We start from the raw sequence: 21,236 nt of genomic DNA on the forward strand, positions 1-21,236 counted from the left end.
GAACAGCACATTAAGGGGGATCATTCCATCTGGCAAGCTGAAATTTTTGCGCAGATGAAATGTCTAATAGCATAGCATTGAATTCCACCATGGGAAAACATTTGGGTTATTTTCCTGCCATTCAATTCCAGATGTTTCAAACAAAATGCTATGTGGGACAGAGCTGAATGCTAGTTTTCTTGGGATGCGCAAGTAAAATATACTTAACCCTTGCTAGTAAGAGAAACATGAAAACGTGGTTATATTTAACAAGAAAGTTTATTATGGTACATTTTAAGGCATTTTCCAGCAAAGAAACACGCAAAAATGCAGCCATTTAACCAGTTCAGAACAAAGCTTAGCATTGAAAGCACTGTCATATTTAAAGCCAGCTATATTACATCTCAAACAGTATTCAAATTTCCTAGGTTCCACAGTCTTCTTACATCTATGTCAAACAGGTCCTGCACAGAGCAAGCAGAGGGCTTTGGTGCTTTCCCCTATCTTCTAGCAATCTGATATACTTACAAACAATGGAGGAGGCTTTTTGGACAGTGCTTAGCAAGGATTAGTTCAACAGAAGGCGCCACCAGTTGCTGTACTGAGCTGTAGCATGCAATGTGGAACTACAATAAAAGCAGCTTCTTTTGATTTCAGTTAACAATTTATTACCATCCGAATACCTCAGCTGTACTTCATTTATTGTAAGATCTGGCTCAATTGATTGTAAGGTCACTTTAATAAGGCTTAAGTCATTATTTCGCACTATTCATCTGTAGTGTATACAGACAAGTCTACTACTACTTAGCAAAGCAGTTTTATTGCACAGTTAGAATTACGGGCACTAAAAAAATGTTTTGCATTAGTTCTAACATTTCACACGTGTGCCAACAGCACTGGATATTTTTTATATTAAAATATATATACAGAAACATGCAATTTATGTAATAAATTTGACTGTGTTATCAAGCCAGTGGGTAAGAGAAAACTAGGGTGAAAGTGTTTTTGTTAGCCTCGTGAAACTACTTTTTAAAAAGAGCACTTGAACGCTGATCACATATACAGAAAAAACTGTGTGTAGCATTTAACGCACAAATTAAGGTAGAAATTAAATGTCATTTGATATATTTACATTAATTGAAGAGAAAAAGGATAGACAAATGTTTTTGTATACATGCATTAATCCAGAGCAGTTTTTGCAAAGTATAAATTTCAAACAGATTATGTTGTACATAAAACATTCCTGTTGCACATACTCAAAAGGCATTTAAAATTAATTGACATAAGAACACACAATCCGCTAATCCAGCTAATTCCTCATTTAGGTAAAACCAGGTCATCACTGTGCTGCAAGGGGTGGGGCCATCTCCATGCTTGGTGGCTGCATTGGCCAGCCTTCATTATGATTTTGCAAGAGGCGGTAGAGTTGCTTCAGCTGAGCAACTATGTTGTCCTTGATATCAGGGGTAGAAATCTCAAGCCGTACACTGCCACTGTCAAAGGAGCGGGTGAAGTCACCAGAGAACATCTCATAGATTATGCGAGCTACAACTGGAATTACCTGTTTGGAAAGAAATTATGCAGCGTCAATCCAGATGGGATTTTCAATTGCATTCGAAAAGAAACAATAAGCTAAAAGCTCAAGTAGAAGGTGTACCACCAACACACAAAATTGTTCACTCTTGCATTCATTTTCATTTTGAGCCATTATTAGTCATGATAGAAGAAAAGATAGGATAAGGGTGTAAGAGAAATAAAAGAACATATGTTCTCACAATGCAAGCAGAGTAGATGCACTGGTAACTATTCTGAAATGCCTACCAATTCAGGACGTTCGCTCCAGTCATCTGTAAAAATTCCAGCCCTCAAATAAAACATTTGGCCCACATGGTCTGTACTGCCTTTCAAGTAGAATTGGTTGCAGACAGATAGGATGCTAATGCAGCCAAGATGAAAGAGCAGTAGTGTGAACTACTGCACAAACTCAACAAACTTGAATAATTATTCTTATGGTAGCTGGGGACCCACTTGACCTGTTAGCTAAGAAAATGCCTATCACCGATGGAATCACACTCTCCCTTCAAGGACAGGTTCTAGCCTGGGGGTGCTCCTGGACCTGTCATTACTCTAGATTCTCAGGTGGCAGCTATGGTTCACTGGCCACCTGTTGACATGGATGGGTTGGCATTACACCTACTCCATAACACCTACATTGAAACCAGTTTGTTTCAGGGAAGAATTCAGAGGTGCCAGTTTTTGGTGCTTTTGTCTTGCCCTAAGCAACTCAAGGAGTGCCTTCTCTCAAATGCATGCAGATACACACCCCACAGGGCCATACTCTTGAGCAGGGGCGGAGCCAGGGGGCATAGGGGGCGGGCTGCTCCGGGTTCCACTATGGGGGGGGTGACAGTCGGCACCCCACCCAGCGATTCCCAAGGCGAGCCCCTGCAGCCTCCCAGTAAAAAGCCCACTCGGCACGGCGCTGCGTGCTGCACCAATGGGCTATCTACCTGGAGCCTGGACGCTCTGTTTAGGCTCCGTTTAGAAGTTGCGGGGGGGCGCGATCCCCCTCTACATAGCGAAGTGGCGACCCCCCCCCCGGTGCATGGCAATTTGCCACCCCAGGTGTTGCGGCGGCTCACTACGCCGCTGCTCTTGAGTTCCTACTTCAAGATCTTTCTTTGAGTAAGGCAAAGTTGTTATCTATCAAGACTATTTACACAGATGTTCCAAGTGGCCAAATGGCTCTCCCAGGGGACATCCACATTCTCTTCCCTGATCCTTTTTTATTTTGGGTGTTCAGGCATTAGTGGAGAGACTCATCCTTTTAGATAGCTTTAAACTGCTATTAGTTCAGTTATATTTCCCGCTGTTTCGTATGAATGGTTTTTATTTGTAAAGTGCTCTAAAACCTTGTGCAGAGCTTTCATTGGAAAGGTGGTCTATAAATATTGCAACTAAGTGTCTATGTTGTGGATGAATATACAAGTGCTGAAAGTGGTATCGGTACAGCTTTCAAATATCAAGGCTCCTCCAAGTCTTAAATGTTTGTAGACAATGGATTTCCAGTGGCCAGGGCTCTCGCGCCACACATTGTTCTTTGCATCGCCCATGCCTGATAGAAGCAGAATGCATGCTAATGTGTACATTTACATAGGCTGCTGAATTAAGGTTTCTGGGTTATAAATTGGCACATAGTTATATATTGTGATAACAAGGAGTCAACTAAATGTTATCGCAGTAAGTTCTGACAATTAACGCTCCTTAGCAATTCATTGTTCTCTTACCTGAACAACAATCAGTTTTCGGTCTTTGGATTTTCCATCTGGCCATTCTTCTCCAAAACAAAAGTAGATCTCAAATGGGGGTTGTTTAGCAATCTGTCCTTTCTGATGAGCAATCAGTTCTAAGCAGGAGGGAAAGCAAAGCTCGTGATGTACAACAAGATACCCTAGTAGATGCAACACTATTTCCCACATATTGCCTCTTCTAGTTCAAAACCCAATTCTCCTACTCTCTTTTCTATCTTCTATCCCATAATCTTTTTGTCTAGAGATGCCATAATATTAGCTATCAATGCTGTGTTCCCTTTGACCCTGTATACTATAACAAATGAGGTGCGCGGGTGGCGCTGTGGTTTAAACCACTGAGCCTAGGGCTTGCCGATCAGAAGGTCAGCGGTTCAAATCCCCACGACAGAGTGAGCTCCCATTGCTCGGTCCCTGCTCCTGCCAACCTAGCAGTTCGAAATCACGTCAAAGTGCAAGTAGATAAATAGGTACCACTCCAGCGGGTAGGTAAACAGTGTCTCCGTGTGCTGCTCTGGTTTCGCCTGAAGCGGCTTAGTCATGCTGGCCACATGGCCTGGAAAAACTGTCTGCGGACAAACATCGGCTCCCTTGACCTTTTAAGCAAGATGAGCACCACAACCCCAGGGTCGTTCACAACCGGACTTAACTGTCTGGGGTCCTTTACTTTTACCTTTACTATAACAAATATATGGAATGCCACTTCACTGACCATAGGCGAGAACTTCAACCACACCTATGCCTTCTGGTGATTGACTTGGGGCAAAAAAAAAGGAAGAAGGGAGAATTGCTTCTCTTCAACCAGCTATGTTAGAGCACAATACATCGGAGCAATTCCCATTCACTAATGCCTGCATGTAAACACTATAAGATGCACATTGTGAGCCCAGCAAGTTCTGCACAAATTGTTATCTGCACCATACCAGTAACACCAGACACAGCCCCAGAAGACTTAACTAGTTGGGACCCAATCCCAATGGGCAGCAGTACCGTAATCGGGTGTACAAATGTTACAGGGATTAAAAAGAACATATTGGCTACTCTGTGATGGTGAACCAAGAGCATTATAATTACTCACCACTCAAGAATGTTTCCAAGCAGAACACCTTGACTTTTTTTTGTCTTTCAATCAGGTTTGGTGTGGTGCCAGAAGGTGCACACGGTCCAGACCAATATACTTTGCACTGACAAAGCCTGATAGCATAAATAGCATGGCCACTGACTTCCAGGATCAGCCCCCTGTCCATGACATCAAGCAGACGGCTTGTGAAGAGCTTTTGCTTTTCATTGGTGATCTGTTCCGGTCCTGGAAACTTTACTTGCTCCAAATTGATAGGACCAAAGAGTTCTTCTTGATCTGGCATTGGACCCAGTTCTCCATAGAAAAGTCTGCAGCCCTGGGGGTTGCTCACAGTCATTGTTGGCCCAAACTCTTTGCCTCGATACTCAAACTTGATTTCAAGGTCTGTCACTTGAATAGAAGGATATATTGTTAGCATATCAGACACTGCAACAGGATTCATAACTCCAACAACCTGCATTGTCTATCATGGCACCCTTTTTAAAAAAGTTTTTATTTATACTTTTCAAATGTATACATTTCATTCATTTTACAATCATTTTAACATTTCAAAGTTGGATTTCCTTCCCCCTCTTTCTGTGGTTGGATTTCCTTCCCCCTCTTTCTGTGGTTCCTTAATTTTATTGTTTAATATCTTCTGCATATCCAAATTCATTTAATTTGCTCATTTAATTATCTACTTTAATTTAATACTTTAAATATAAATTCTTATGAAATTTCAGGTCATTACATTTATCTGTAAATATTCAATAAACCATTTCCATTCTTTTATAAAAAGTTTGTTTGATCAGTAGACACAAACTTATCAGTCGGGATGTCTGATCACTACCACCTCAAGCTTCTTACACAAGCTTCTAGTGTAAGAAGTTACGTATGACACAAGCTGGCTAAAATGGCACTATTCCAAATTCAACAGCAGTTTCCAGCTGGGTTTCTTTTGTTCATCTGCTGATGTCAATGAGTGCATTACATTTTCAGACACAGAAGACTCTCTGGGCTACACCAATCTAAACAGAAATAACTGCAGGGGGGAAACGGTGCAGGTTCAGCGTGTTTTTGCAATATGTTGTCTACTCCCTATGTGGACTTTACAGGCACACAACATTCTAGATGTATCTAGCGACATAGTCAACAAAAGGACTTACTTGGAAGAGAATTAATCCAGACTTCAGGAGAGCTGAACATATCATGCGGCATAACCGGAGGTGGCATAGGCATCTCTATATCTTCAGGTTCATTCTTTGGCCATGCAGCTTCAGGGCTGCAGGTCTCCACACTGGTGGGTGCCATTGGGGAATCTAAGCATAAGTAGTACATTTTAAGTGCCTTTAAGTGTTATATATCCCGAGGGACTGCTGACATTTTTAAAATTACCGTTCAAGAAGTCACTTGGACACTTCTCATACTGCAATGGCAAGCATAGCTCGACTACTTTATGCAGCTAAGAATTTAACCTCCTACCAATGGTAATTTATCTTCCTTTTCATTCAGTTTGACAACAAAAAGAACTTGAAAGCTTGGAAACTCTGGCTTGTGTCCAGAGGTTTCCATCAGCTGACTGGAGAGGGAGGCAACTGTTGTTCATTCAGACTCCCTCTGCAGCACCTCCGACACTGCTCTAAAAGGTCCCACAACCCTCTGAAGCAATTTGGAGCTGATGGTCAAAGGAGTTGCAGGAGAAGGGAAGAATCAACAGAAATACTGTAGTGTTTTTTGTTCTGCTGCTGGAAGCCTCCACTGGATCAAAGTGCCTTCAATCAGCAAAGGAACACCAATGGTTACAACTTTCTTTTCCCAGGAAGTAATATCTTGATAAGAAGCGTCTTTCCTTGCAGCTTGCATTATCTAACTCCAAGCACAGTAATGACATGATATCAGCACTAAATGTACGCTCTCGATCAATAGACTTCAATCTTTTCCAACCAAGGCTTCACCTTTAGCCCACACATGCAATTGGGGATCCACTTAATTTTTTGCCATACATTTGAATGGTGGTTGTGCTGCTGCACACCAGGTCAAACTGTGACCCAGCAATAAGATATATAAGATATCTTTATTGTCATTGTCCCCTTGCGGGAACAACGAAATTACTCGGTTGCTACATCCACTCAGATAAAGCATTCCGCATAATCCCAAAATTACAAAACCTAATTAAAAACAGTAAATATAATTCAAAATAACAAGTAAAATAAGATGACTTCAAAGTCCAGACTTTCCATTTAAGGCCAAAATCCTAACCCATGCTCCTAACCCATGAGTTGAAGACCACTCTAGACGGTTCATTTCCTAGGTTTTAACAAATTACTTGAAAAGCACTGGTGATCAAGCTGGTGCAACTGCTGTGCCAAGAAAGGGCGGCTGGGATCCATGGCTTATACTTCTGTAAATTGTAGTGAAGATATCTAGGAACTTGGTTTATAAATTAAATTGGACAAAACCACCAGCTCTTCCTCCTTTCCCCCCAGTTGCATTTATAAAGCAAGAGTGTCACAGTCAAAAGGACTGGAGAACAAAATCCATTATCCAGCAGATGCCCTAGGCCCAGGTTATAACTGGTCACTAAACATGCCAATTCCAACTGACCCTAACATCAAACTATCAATTTGCCTCAATTAGACATTAGCACTGGGAAAATAAAATAAAAAAGCACCCTGCAGATTGGGTAAGTTACCTATGTTTAACCATTTATAATATGAACGTAACAAAAAATGAAATACTTATAACAATACATAGGAAAGGGGATATAACTTAATCCTCCCTGATGCAGCCCCCTGGATCCTGCAGAGCACATCTGAGGGTGGAGAAAGAGGAGAGGACAGTGAAGTCCCACTACGCAAGCAGAAAGCCACTTGCACAATGTTGGGTTCTACCCACTGCTATGGCATCCAACAGCAGCTCTGAGTGGTTAAGGTGCTTTGCCTGGGAAAGACATCAACTTCCCAGTTCTGAAGTTAATTGAATATTGTATGGAGCATGGAAGAACTGCTAGAAGACACAATGGGACCCCCTGAAGTCCTGATATGGCCATAGGAGTTATCTCGCTTAATAATTTACCCCATCTTTCTGTACAAAATATATTCAACAACTTATGCCTGGCATTCCTACTGTAAAAAGTATAGTATCTTGGAAATAATTGGCAAGGTTAATCAGAAACACTTTCCTGTACTGAACACAATAGTCAATGCCCTCAGATTTCTCCAGTGTAATTCTAACATCACAGCCAACATGTCCCAACTTGACCTAAAATGTCTTTCAAAGAGTACACAGAAAAAGAAAGATCATTCTCTAGGCCCTTTGCAAACTCACTGAAGGAAAACTCCACCCAACGCAATAATAAGTGAACTCGCCTATCGCTTATAACTGAACAGTTTACTAGATAGTAAAATATGTTCCCCATTATGAGATCAAAGAATTAATATTGGTAGAGATGCACCAGACAATTAGATTGCAAGAGAAAATAAACATGTTAAAAAGGTTCATTGAATGAAAAGTGCATACTATAAAATGCACCGTAATAAAGGCCACTTGTGGATTATTAATATTATTTCAAAACACATCACCTTCAAAATATAACTTTAAACAAGGCTGGTGCATGAGAAATTCATGCAAATGTGTCTGTTGAGACACTATTACTGTTAAAACCTGTTAAACCAGAACCAGACTCCAAGGAACAGACTTACAAAGCTGCATCATCATTATAGGATACACACTGGGCAAAAAGGTGTGTCTGCTCTTGCTACACTGTGGGAATTAACCCTCTTATTAGAATGCTAGCTAAGTGACTGTCACAGTGACTTGTGAGGTCTTGGCATGGTGGCTAACAGATTAAGGTTGAATCCTGACAAGACAGAAGTACTGTTTTTGGGGGGTGGGGGTGGGCTGATGTGGAGGACTCCCTGGTCCTGAGTGGGGTAACTGTGCCCCTGAAGGACCAGGTATGCAGCCTGGGAGTCATTTTGGACTCACAGCTGTCCATGGAGGCGCAGGTCAATTCTGTGTCCAAGGCAGCTGTCTACTAGCTCCATCTGGTACTCCGGCTGAGACCCTACCTGCCCGTGGACTGTCTCACCAGACTGGTGCATGCTCTAGTTATCTCCCGCTTGGATTACTATGTGGGGCTACCTTTGAAAGTGACCTGGAAACTACAACAAATCCAGAATACAGCAGCCAGACTGGTGACTGGGAGTGGCTGCCTAGATGATACAACACCGGTCCTGAAAGACCTATATTGGCCCCCAGTATGTTTCCGGCCTCGGCCCAGTATACCTGAAGGAGCATCTCCACCCCCATCATTCTGCCTGGACACTGAGGTCCAGCGCAGAGGGCCTTCTGGTGTTTCCCTCCCTGTGAGAAGTGAAGTTACAGTGAACCAGGCAGAGGGCCTTCTTGGTAGTGGCGCCCACCCTGTGGAATGCCCTCTCATCAGATGTCAAGGAAATAAACAACTATCTGACTTTTAGAAGACATCTGAAGGGAGCCCTGTTTACGGAAGTTTTTAATGACTGATTCTATTTTTAATATGGTATTCTGTTGGGAGCCACTCAGAGTGGCTGGGAAAACCCAGCCATATAGCGGGGTATAAATATATTATTATTATTATTATTATTATTATTATTATTATTAATGCTGCAACAGCCTGTTGCCCACTTGGAACAGCATCATTGGAACCAAAGGGGAAGGCACAACTTTCTCTCCACACGCTGCCCCAGTCGGCCTCACAACTCTCAAGGGCCCAGTTCAACCCATGACAGCAGCACAGATTTCAAGGGAATGACCTTTTCCTTCACCCCTAGCTAGCTTTAGGACAGCTAGACCACACTAAACATGTGTATGAACATCTCAACACGGAACAATAGTATTTCAGTTCAGACTAATCTTGTACTTCTCATATAGTGCAGACTTTGCCTTTCTCCTTTTGCCATTTTCTGCAGCATACTGGTCAAGCAACTGCTAGCCGAGCTGCAACCCAGAGATTTTTAAAAGACTGTTCTCAGAAAGCATGCTTGCTTCATATTGTAATAATGAAGAGAAAAATGCCATTTAAAAATAGGGTTTGATGTGCACTCTATGCCAGGGTCTATCTACTAACCATTGATATTAAGAAATGGAAAGGTATCCTGAATAGCTACATGAGATTGAGCCTGGTTTAATTCATCCTCATCTTCATCATCAAGCTCATTATCCTTCTCATCCCATGGAGCTGAACCAGTAGAACCTGCAGGAAAAGTGCAAGTTGGAGAATTAGCAAGTAATGTGGAATATTATCAACTGAAGAGAATAAAGAAGTGGAATGGACATTTGTGTGGCTGACAGAAGTTACATAGAAAAATTCTACTAGCAGCACTGTGTGTAATCATCTCTTTCCTGGGGTTTTTTTCCCCCAAGTACTGTTTGGTTTGCTTCATAGCTCCAGAAACAGCACCAGAGCCAATAGTCTTTTCACGCTTCTCAGCTTATGCATGGAAGACATGAAAGCATGAAGCAACTCTCTCCCAGTCCTTGTACTATCCAACCAGAATCCCACAACCGGCCTCATCCAACCTCTCAAGCTGGTTTGCACAAAGGTGCACACAGAGCCAGAAGAACATTTACCTGATCCCAGAACCTGCTAGCCTTCTGCATCCAACAGCTAACTCCAATAATGTTTCTTCCAGGTACACATACGTGTGCCCAGTGAGGCCCATTTCTTTCAATGTTAAACATGCAGGAGAAATTCCCAGTGAATTTCATTGAATGAAACACTCATTTCAGGAAGAATGGAATTTTAAAGACTGCCATCATATTAGAATGCTTGCTTAGGGACAATGTGCAAAAGAGGGAACAAGGGGAAGGAAGGCCATGAAGAACTGAAAGCCCTTAAGACCAGACACCCTGTCTCTTTCCCTCTTGCTTCTGACCTTTAGTAGCATGCACCTGATCTTCAAAACTTTCCCCTGAAATCTTTTCTCTTTTAGACTTGATTAAAAACAAAACAGGAAGCTGAACAATTCTGGATTGAATTTGTGTTGAATTTGTGGATGAGCAGAAAGCAACATTGACTAGGCAGAATGGTCACCTACAGTTCACTTTGTGTTAGTTACGTTGCACAAATTATAAAGTGAAATGCTTACTCAATTAAAAACGAGTTACCCAGCAGGATTCACTAACAACATAACATCATGGCATATAGAAGACTTCCTGTTACCAGACTTGCTTAACAACCAACAGAGTCACTGTGCATCTCACCTGGATTAATTATTGCTCCCTGGGATTGTGGAATGTCACACACTTCATAAATTTTTATAGGATTCATCGGCACCTCTTTGGTGCCATCGTACATCAGGTTGAATTCCCGGCTTTTATTGAGAGCACACCGGAGCTGGGCTTTCCATTTCGCAGGGTCAGGATCATCAACTCCTTCCTGATACTTTCCTGTTTCCACAGCCCAGGCCTGAGAGCAAAGTACATCATGCTCAGTTAAGTACTGTCATCATGCCAACTAATGTTGAATCATGCTACCAAACAAACTCTCATTTACAACATAAGTCTAGGCGGTAAATACTTAGTGCAGTAGCTAGTCAGCCAGACATGACTGGCACTGTTTTTCCCTTCTCCAACACAAACAGATGGAAGCAGCACAAATCATTTTAGGATTATCCAAGACAGACCATTCCAATAGAGGCCACCCAATTGTGTCTAAACTAAAGGAAGCCAACCTAATGGCAAACCAGGCTCTCATTTATTTGTTTGCATGTATGTGGGATTAAGGTCCCAGATATCCTGGTAACATTATTTATCAATTAATTTTCTATACCACCCTTCATCTGAGGATCACAGGGCGGTTTACAATCTAAAAACATAAAAATACATAGCAAAGTAACAAACAACCCTCTCATATAAAAAGCCACAGACTGTTAGCCTGAGAGAAGAGGAATGCTTTTGTCTGGTGCCTAAAAATATGTAAAGAAGGTGCCAGGCAAGCCTCCACAGGAAGAGCATTTCACGGGTAGGGAGCCACCATGAAAGCATGGCTTTGCTCAAGAATCTTCTAGCAAAATCTCTTAACACAGAAAGCTTGTAAAATTCTCCTTAAAACAGTAGCCATTGCTAATGGCCAGGGGTTTGCTTCCAGAACATATAAAGTGATCTAAAAAGATTTCTGCATCAAATTCAGTTCAGTTTGAGAACCAACATAAAAATAGTTCATCAGAACAAGGTCAAAAACCAACAGCAATAAACTACAAGAGCCTTGTGCAGTGCAAGTCTATGCAGGTTTACTGGACTCAGCTGACATGCTACAGGACTCTTAACTTGAGAAGAGATGAAGACTTAAGAAGTAGATAACTAGAACCTTGATTCTCAGAAGGGAAGCCACTAAAGAGCTACCTTCAAAGAGAAACAGTCAACAACCAGATAAAGGGCAGGAAAAGCAACTCTGCAGGAGCACAGAGTACACAGAGTGATGATAAGGCAAAAAGCATCTGATTGGGAGGGAGGAAGCTGTGTTCTACAAGTACTTGAAAGATGAATGATATAAATAGAACAGCCCCTTTCACATTGTTTTTGCCACAGTATTTCCCAGAACAAGTCACATTAGGATCCGAGCACACATTCATGGTGCTGCAGATCTCCTCTTCACAGCTCTGGGATCGTATTTGCTTTAAAAGCACAACTGACCAATTTGATCCCATGGTAACTAGAACACCATTCAAAAACAGAATACAATGGCATGCCATGATGTCCAAGTTTAAAGCAAATGCTATCACATGCACAAAACGAATGAACACTAGGAAATGCATTAGCCTTCTAAACTGAAGAAGTGGAGGCAACTTCATATTCATTTTGAGTATTGGGAAGTGCAGCAGTGATCCTCCTGCAGTATGAAGCAGAAGGTGCTGGCAAACAATGGTCTTAGCCAGGGGTCTCCAAACTAAGGCCCGGGGGCCGGATGTGGCCCAATCGCCTTCTAAATCCGGCCCGCGGACGGTCTGGGAATCAGCATGTTTTTACATGAGTAGAATGTGTCCTTCTATTTAAAATGAATCTCTGGGTTATTTGTGGGGCCTGCCTGGTGTTTAGAATGTGTCCTTTTATTTTAAATGCATCTCTGGGTTATTTGTGGGGCATAGGAATTTGTTCATATTTTTTTCCAAAATATAGTCCGGCCCCCCACAAGGTCTGAGGGACAGTGGACCGGCCCCCTGCTGAAAAAGTTTGCTGACCCCTGGTCTTAGCTGTTGCAAGCCACCTGTAATACTATTTATTACATTTGCATCCCACCCTTCCTCTAAGGAGCTCGGGATGGCAAATAAGGGTGGGGTTTTTCCCTAGGTTATCCTTGTAATAACTCCATGAGACAGTATAATGATTGACCAAGGTTAGTTTGTGGCTGAACATGAATCTGGATTTCACCAGTCCAGGACTACCAGTTCATCTACTGCACTACACCGCCTCTCCAAAGTGGAATGGAATTATTTCATTACCTTAAAAATTGTGTTCTCCTCTTCGTGTTGAGGGCTGTGCCGAGTTGCATGCTTCCAAGGGATCTGAAATCGCTTTGCAACCCTGTTAAGCCATATGAGACCGGGATACATACCACTGTCTACCTGAGCTACCAGCCAGGGTTTCAATCGAACTCTCCGCGGATGTAACGCCATTATCTGGAGGGGGGGAAGCAAATGCAAATAGCATTTCATTTTCTAGATAACAAAGCAATAGAAACCAATTGTGGCTGCTTTAAACACCATGCCAACTCCCTGAGTTTTGTTGAAGGTGTGGGAGGGGAGAATCCAGTTAAACTTATCAAGATAAGTTTGGAAATACTAGCTGGACTAAGGTGAGCATAGCCCCCAAAAATATAAATAAGAATTCCAATTTAAAATCTCAGTCTTTATCCATTTCTAATACACTGAGGACACCAGTTTTAAGATAGGATAGAACAGCTGAACAAATGGGACTAAATTATATGGTACAGGTTTTTTGTTTTTAACTACCGGTAGATACTGCAACATACCTGTGGCCTCTAGCCCTCAAAAAATTGTGTCTGCTTCTTTCTTTATTTCTACCAGTAACATCTAGGACACTTTAATTTTGTCATTGCATCACAGTGTGGGGCATGTCTCTGAAACAGACCATTTGAAAGCTGCAGCCAAACAAAGGAACACAGGAAAATGGTTTATAATACCCATGCTGATAAATTAATGCTAAGCCATGGTAGAACAAAGCACTGGGCTCCCCCAGCCAGCTCATTAAATAGTATGAATCAGGAATCCTGTCTTAAAACAAACTTAAAACAAAATCAGCTTCATAGATCATGGTCTGAAGCTGACTTGCTTTGAAATGGCAGTTCCTCTGTACATTACATGGTTTACCAGTACTGCACAAAGATGTAGGATTCCAGAGAGTACGGTAGCTTAAATTAACCTTGTTCTTTTGTGATTTTTTTTTTTTTACTCTTGCACCGCACTGAGCTAAGTAAAGATTTGGCGAAGCGTTTGATCCAAACCAGGCTCATCCAAACATGATCCAAGGTACATGTCATATGGCTAGCTAGAAGAGAGCCCAGGTTCAGACAGCACGGTAAGCCAAACCTTGGCTAAGCTTGTGGCGGGGGTGGGGGTGGGGAGACCAGGAAGGAACAAAGCAGTTGCAAGCTTCTCGCCAGAAGCCAGCACATTTGTGCAATCCCAGTAAGTCTTTGTTTTACTTACTGTGGCTTGTAAACCAGGCTAATCAATAAGAGCATTGGTCTATTTTGTCAACATTGGAGTTCTCTAGGGTTCTAGATAGAGCAGCCTTTACTAGACCTACCTAGGGGTGCTGTGGGGCTCAAGCTGGGATCTTCTGCATGTGAAGTATGTGGCCTACCACTGAGCCCTTCTATCTAGGACACATGTAATCCCAGGCTTATTCTGCTCCAAGAAAATAATAATAATAATAATAATAATAATAATAATAATGATAATAATAGGTCTAATACAGGGATGAGGAACATGAGGTCCTCCATATGTTGCTGGACTACATAACTTCCATCATCTGCAACCAAGGACAGATGGGAGTCAAAGTTCAACAACATATGGAGGAAGACTGCCTCCCCACCCCTGGCCTAATAAATGTGTACACTTCTTAGAAATATGCCATAGATTGTTTTTATGTTCCTGTTTTAATGTTTTGCTTTTGTATACTGTTTATAGAGATTTTTAAATATTAAGTTGTTTAGAAATAATAAAATAAATAAATAAAACTTTTAAATAAAACGAATTAGCCAGAAAGGGCACCGCAGCACAGGCAGCTGCAATAGCATGCTTACTTGCCCTGGGTTAGCTTTCGGCTATGAAATAAACAATCAACATAAATATAACCAGAGTGATGTCACAATAATGTTAAGAGATCTGCACCAATGGATACTACAGCTGATTATTTCAAGTTGCTGCAAACTTCCTCACTCTTTTCAGTTTCCTTCATTTCCCTGGCTGGGTCTAATCTCTTCTCTTCTGCAGCACCCCCTGTTCCAACCTTCATTTTCTAAGACGTCCTCTGACCCTCTTGCTGTTTCTGCTCCTCCCATATCCAGCAAATCATCACACCACCACCACATCTCCTCATGCATTAAAATACCTTTTTTTTGGAGCACATGGTTGAAACATTTTCATTAAATGTTACACTTCTGGAAGTGCTCCTCATAGATTAAACACATTTTTAAAATCTGAACCAATACATTTGTTCCCTGTTTGTTCTTACAGCTTCCTTTTTCTTCAGAATTAGTCATCATAATATTAAATACTCATCAATGCAGTCAACTAAAGCATCCATTACCAGAGCATATTGCTACACAGCAGGGGAGGAACAGCTCCACCATCGAAGAAGTGGAGCCATACCAACAGAACTACCAAGTAAAGGTAAAGGTAAAGGGACCCCTGACCATTAGGTCCAGTCGTGACCGACTCTGGGGTTGCGCGCTCATCTCGCATTATTGGCCGAGGGAGCCGGCGTATAGCTTCCAGGTCATGTGGCCAGCATGACAAAGCCGCTTCTGGCAAACCAGAGCAGCGCATGGAAACGCCGTTTACCTTCCCGCTGTAGCGGTTCCTATTTATCTACTTGCACTTTGACGTGCTTTCAAACTGCTAGGTTGGCAGGAGCTGGGACCAAGCAACGGGAGCTCACCCCGTCACAGGGATTCGAACTGCTGACCTTCTGATTGGCAAGCCCTAGGCTCAGTGGTTTAACCACAGCGCCACCTGGGTCCCTACCAAGTAGCAATGCCTTATACTCAAATGCAAAACTAGGGCCTTATACTCGAGGTATGATTGGGCATTTAGACTTCATGTGCCAACGCAGAAGATTGAAATTCCAAGGCAAAGACACCACCCACCACTGCAAAATCATAAGGAATCAGTGGACAGACGCCCAGTCGCACAGTAATGAATCCCTGCAACTGCTCAGGTACAGTGATACATCAACAGGTGACATCACAGCCCAAACACACATAAAAGCAATAAGGAAACAGAGAACACACAGACAGAACAAAGCTCATTCCCCACTAAAAAACAACAACCCTATAGGAACAGAAAACTAACACAACAGCAAATATGACAGACAAGAGGAAAAATAAAGGGAGCAGTGGTGAAGAGGGATGGTTAAAAAGGACAAAAGATAGAAGAGAAAGGAGGGCAGCTTCCACATGAGGCTGTTGGCCATAGTGCAAAGACAAAGCATCCAACACATGATAAATAGTACCACCATTACGGTACAGTATAGTAATTATTTGTGACTATGATTGCTAGAGAATCTTTGAACATCAGCAGCTGGAATGGTCAAACCAGCAGCAGAAACATCTCAGGCCTTGCCCCCACTTCTGCTCATCTGGTGTCTAGAAAGAACAGGTCCAAACAGTTTTCCCCTTGCCCTGCTCCTTTCCCAGGGTAAACCTTTTCTCCAGCTTTAAGTCAAAACAAACTGCAATCCACGGAAACCCAATTGCTGTTTGCTCCAACTGACCATACAGAGCGGTTTTCCCCAAGGAAAGCATCGAGAGGAACCTGGTGAAGAGAAGAGAGGCTGAGCCACACAGAGTCCAGGAGTGGGGGGAAAGGGGGCAACATTAGTGTGTTTACAAATCCCATTTAATGCCTTGAGGACATGACGCTGAATTAATGTGAATGGTGCTCCTGGTTCCTGAAGAGACTTGGGGGACAAGTGGTCTTTTCATCACAACTGGATGACGGAACTGATGGGATGCTCATCAAATCTGCAGATGACACCAAACTGGGTAGGGTAGGTTCTGAACCAATGGCTTCAAGTTTCAAGAAAGTATTCTGACTAAACAGCAGGAAGAACTTTCTGATGGTAAGAGCTGTTTTAACAATGGAATTGACTCCCTCGGAAGGTAGTGGACTCTACTTCATTGGAGGTTCCTAAGCAGAGGTTGCATGGCCATCTATCATGGATGCTTTGATTGAGATTCCTACATTGCAGGGGGTTGGGCTAGATGGCCTTTGGGATCCCTTCCAACTCTACAATTCTATGATTCTTTGAAGCCATAAGACATGGGGAGCAGATATTTTCAATTACTCTCCCCACCGCTATCTTTAAAAAGAACCTTGTGTTTATTGTTTATTAATTTTCACTTATTGTCAGGTGCTTTGGAGACCTGCATTCTGCAAAAAGATGGGATGTGTATAAATTTAAATAAGCAGATTGCTATTGTTATTCTGTTAGCCACAGTAGCGAAAATGACAATCAATACAGTACAAAAACAAACAAACAGGCATTCAAGAAACTGATTGCAAACCTTTGCAGCAGGCGTGTGAGGCAGCAAACACAGTTTCCCCAACTACATGCAGTATAAGTGAAATGGAGTGCACAAGTTAAATACAGATCAAGACACAAAACACTATATTTGTAGGCAGTGCTGGCCAAACACCTTGCAAGAAGCCAGCCAGAGGACATAATGCAGAGGGGTTGCCAGTGCCACACAACTCCTCATTTTTCCTGCAACAGGCTAACAGGATTGTGGCATAAGCTTTCATGAGCCACTTCATCAGAAGCATGTGTTAATGTCAGTGTCGGTTATACCATGAGAGAGAATAAAATGGGGGCAGGAAGGAATGTGAAGCCAAACAATGTAAAAGATTACCATACAGAGCACCAACGAAAAGGTGCTCTGGCCAGACTAAGAGATGAAATCATAGTAGGCGAGACTTACTCTCAAGCGGTGATAAATTGGCAAAGGAAGATTAATCACATGTACTGTATAAGCACCTAAAGAGGGACAACAATTTTCTGTAGGGAGCTAGCCACTCCCAGTCTCTTATTTGAACCCAAATCTGATAGTTTCAGTTTTGTAAACGAATTCTACAGCTGTGTGCTGGAATCTCCTTTTAAAGGTTTTTGCTAGTGTGGCACAATGACGAAGACAATATATATATGCATAACTGTGCCTGAAGATCAAAGGCATCCTTGTCCCTCCTGCTCAAATGCACCTTCCCTCCTGCTCAAATACCATTTTTTAAGGACAAATTGTATTTCTGTAATAGTCAGTTATTGGTTATTTTAGCCCAGACGAAATAGGACCGTATGCAAATTTGTCCCGGCCTTTTTAAAAGGTGATTTCCATTATTACAGTGAAACCAAATACATGCTGAAGCATATTTATCTGAAAATGACAACTGATCACAAGCCCTATCATAAAAGAAAAGAAAACTTCCTCATGAGAGCTAAAGAAGTACTGTAGAGCAGTCTCCAAAGTACTGCAGTCACTTAACATTAGGCAGGGCTCTGGCACAACCAAATTAGGGAAACCGTAAGTACAAATCCCACTTCTTGCTTCACAGACCTGTATGTCAGCAAACTATGCAGTTATCTAAGAAAGCTCTTCAGATACTACTGCATGCTATTTGTAGGCCCCATGCTGGTAGCTTGAAGGCATGCTGCTCAAAACTGTTTTATGCAATTCTTATCCTTAAGCTCCTAAATGAGTTTCTGACCCTGTGAAGTCATTGCTGCACATTCAGTATATCTTACTTCACCAATCTCAAATGCAGTTTTGTTTTCCTTAAGATGTCTCAAGTACACCCCCTCAAACATTCCACAAAGAAAAATACAGACATGCTTCCAATATTCTTGTTCTCGCCTACAATGTGTCAAATAGCAGCCTGTGTAGCACATGAACACATTTGCATTCATGTGCACATATTTATATGCATGTACAGTACACTAGAAACAAGATGCACCCCCCCCAGCTAAACTTCAAAGAAAGACAGCTGGAAAACTGACCAACACTATTTCAGTGTTCCATCCTCAAAGGGTAAAAACTTTGTCAGGACCAGCAGATATCCAAATAGGACTGCTTCATTTCCCTCCTTCCCACTCCCAACTGAGATACAGTGCCTTTAGCAGGCAGGCAGAAATTCATTAGGTGCAGAATTTCCAAGCACAAAAATGCAATGTTAGGAATATTTCACCATATGGAGACCTCACATAAGAAGATCACAACCCTATCCTCAAAATTGTTCACAGGGACCAACATCCTACCAATTAGCCCTTATCTACAGCATATTTATGCCTATGAACTAGGTTGGAAAGAAGTGTCATACTTATTGTTATTAATTTATCATTATTAAGTTTTAGAAGCAACTTAAGAACATTCTGTTTCTATTGTTCTTGACAATTTTGAAATATTAGCTGTGAGAGAATGCAACCATTTTATATATTTTTGGGTGTTCTAAATGTTTTATGATGTTTTAAATGTGTTTATTTTATTTTAAATAGTATTGTCTTACCACTTCGATGTCCAGCTCCTTACCCAGATCATTTGGGAGGAAGGACGGGATAGAAGTTTAATAAATAGTAAATAAATGCTTCTCTAAACACCCAGAGTGAGGAACCTTTTTCAGAATGAGGGCTACATTTCTAGGCCAAAAGATATTGATGGGCAGAGCCAAAAGCAAAAATGAAGAAACAAATGCAAATTTTATCTTTAAGCTGTACTCCCCCCCCCCCAACCAACTAAGAGGCACTCAGAATTCAAGGAAACACTTCAGAGAGGCAAGAACACTCAAAGAGGGGGGTATGAAGAAAGGGTAGGGGAGTGTGGCTGAGGAGGTACAGTCTGGGGAGAGGAGCACATGCCAGACAAAGAGGCCTGGAGGACCCTGGGCCTAAGGCTCCTTACCCCTGCTTTGCATGGTCGTACCTCCATTACTAATTTTTAACATAATAAACTAAACTATTAAACTTTAAAGCTCTGCTTTCAGTTTTATTATTCCACACTGAATATCACCAAGTGTCATCCACAGAGATAAAGCTCCCCACTTTATTGTAACTAGGCTATCTGGCTTTTTAGACCAAACACCACAAAGTTAATCTCTTATATGAAATACAGTATTATTAAACCCTGTCCTTTGATGAGGCACAAGAAAAGTGGTCATTCTAGAAATGCACGTGATGAGGTAACACAAGTGTTTACAACTCCTCTCTGGTGCAGCTGCACAAGGCCTGCTATAAATGAAGAATTTAATCTCAGGTCTGAAACTTGAGGACAATTTGCTTAACAATGCCCAACTAAGTTAATCAACCTGCATCAAACACTTACCATGACAAAAGGTCTGCTTTAACTCAAATAACCCACAAGAAAATGGACTGAGGATAGCCTATTATCCTCAGACTTAGTTGTAAGCATTGTACGGTAGATCCTTCCTGGATCCATTTAACTAGACCCAGTTACTTTGTTCTCAGGAGTAGGCAGGAAGTTCAGTTCCCAGCCAACTCTGCTCCAGTTGTGTGTCCTTCCCCATACAGGTGATCTACAAGGACAGTAGCTCCATAGCAAAGCCCATGCTTTGCATACAGAGATTCCCATTCAAAGCCCTGGCAGCTCCAGGTAGGGCTGGGAAAGTCTGTCTGAAATCCAGGCCAGAGAGAGGAGGGGGGCTCTGTAGACAATATTGAGCTGACAAAAATTTGGGCACAAGGCAACTTCCAATGTTCCCCAAATCACCTGGAAATTTTAGGCTCAGCCGCATTCCATCAGCAGGAGCACTAAAGACCAGCTCCTACAAAGTTCAATATTATCTAGTGCAGCGCCCTGTCCTTCCCCATCTACTTCACAGTAAACACGCCAGAGTCGTGTAGCACAACAGTCCTGTAGATCGTCCACTGATTTAAATCCCAAGAGGTTTATTTACTTGCCCCAAGTAAAGCAACTCCTGCTTGTGTGGACGGCCCCAGAGCAGGAACTTTTCTTCCAACCCAAGGCTATAGTCAAAGGAGCCCTTCTTTCCCTCAGGCTTTCGCAGTGTCTTCTACTACCAAGCCTTTATTTGCAAGGAAACCTCCATTCGATTCGAGCCCAGAGCAACGAGGGCGAAGTTTGGAGGGAAAGGAGAACTCTGGGAAACAGAAACTGTGAACAAAACAAACACCAGCCTTTAAAAAATGCTTTGGAAGAGTGAAGGGGGGGGGGAGGGCAAGAGGTAATAATACTCCACAGAGGGCCAGGCAAGGAGGGAGCACATGGGCGAGAAGGGAGCGCGGAGAGAGGGGGATAAGCAAAGCGCACGAGGGAGGGAAGCCGGAGCCGCCAAAGGCCCGGACAGGTTTCTGGAGCGGGAATGACCATCGACGGTCGCCCAGGAGCGGACGGAGCCTACCTGCAAGAGACGGGTCGGGAGGGGGGAGCGTCCTTCTCGGCGTTTTCGCCCCCCTCCCGCGACACTCACCGCTCGGGCGCTCCTCACCTGGGCTGCGGCTCTGCTCCGCGGCGCGCTCACCTGAGCCAGGTGCTGCGGGGCGCAGGCGCTGCCGGCTCCGCCCCTGCAGGAAGGAGGAGGAGGGCGCGAAAGGGGCGCGGGCGAGGAGCAAGGGAGTAGGAGGCGAAAGGGGCGAGG

General features: G+C 42.7%; 1 protein-coding gene across 4 annotated transcripts; it reads right to left on the reverse strand.

The window, feature by feature from the left end:
* Nucleotides 1-239: 239 nt before the first annotated feature.
* On the reverse strand, nt 240-21,157 carry IRF6 (interferon regulatory factor 6). 4 transcript variants are annotated; one of them, XM_035122982.2, is made up of 9 exons: nt 21,000-21,073; nt 13,361-13,489; nt 12,831-13,007; nt 10,594-10,798; nt 9,458-9,583; nt 5,514-5,666; nt 4,366-4,758; nt 3,267-3,385; nt 240-1,540 (listed from the first exon to the last, which is right to left on the reverse strand). In XM_035122982.2, exons 3-9 carry the CDS (start codon nt 13,002-13,004, stop codon nt 1,319-1,321), a joined length of 1,392 nt encoding a protein of 463 aa, XP_034978873.2. In that variant the 5' UTR covers nt 13,005-13,007; nt 13,361-13,489; nt 21,000-21,073; the 3' UTR covers nt 240-1,318. The 4 variants fall into 4 exon arrangements, with proteins under 4 accessions (XP_034978873.2, XP_034978871.2, XP_034978872.2 ...); XM_035122980.2 differs by lacking the exon at nt 13,361-13,489 and having other exon boundaries at nt 21,000-21,157; XM_035122981.2 differs by lacking the exons at nt 13,361-13,489; nt 21,000-21,073 and adding an exon at nt 20,539-20,959.
* Between the last annotated feature and the right edge of the window lie 79 nt (nt 21,158-21,236).

This window comes from Zootoca vivipara, chromosome 7 (genome assembly GCF_963506605.1).
Source record: "Zootoca vivipara chromosome 7, rZooViv1.1, whole genome shotgun sequence".
NCBI lineage: Eukaryota > Metazoa > Chordata > Lepidosauria > Squamata > Lacertidae > Zootoca > Zootoca vivipara.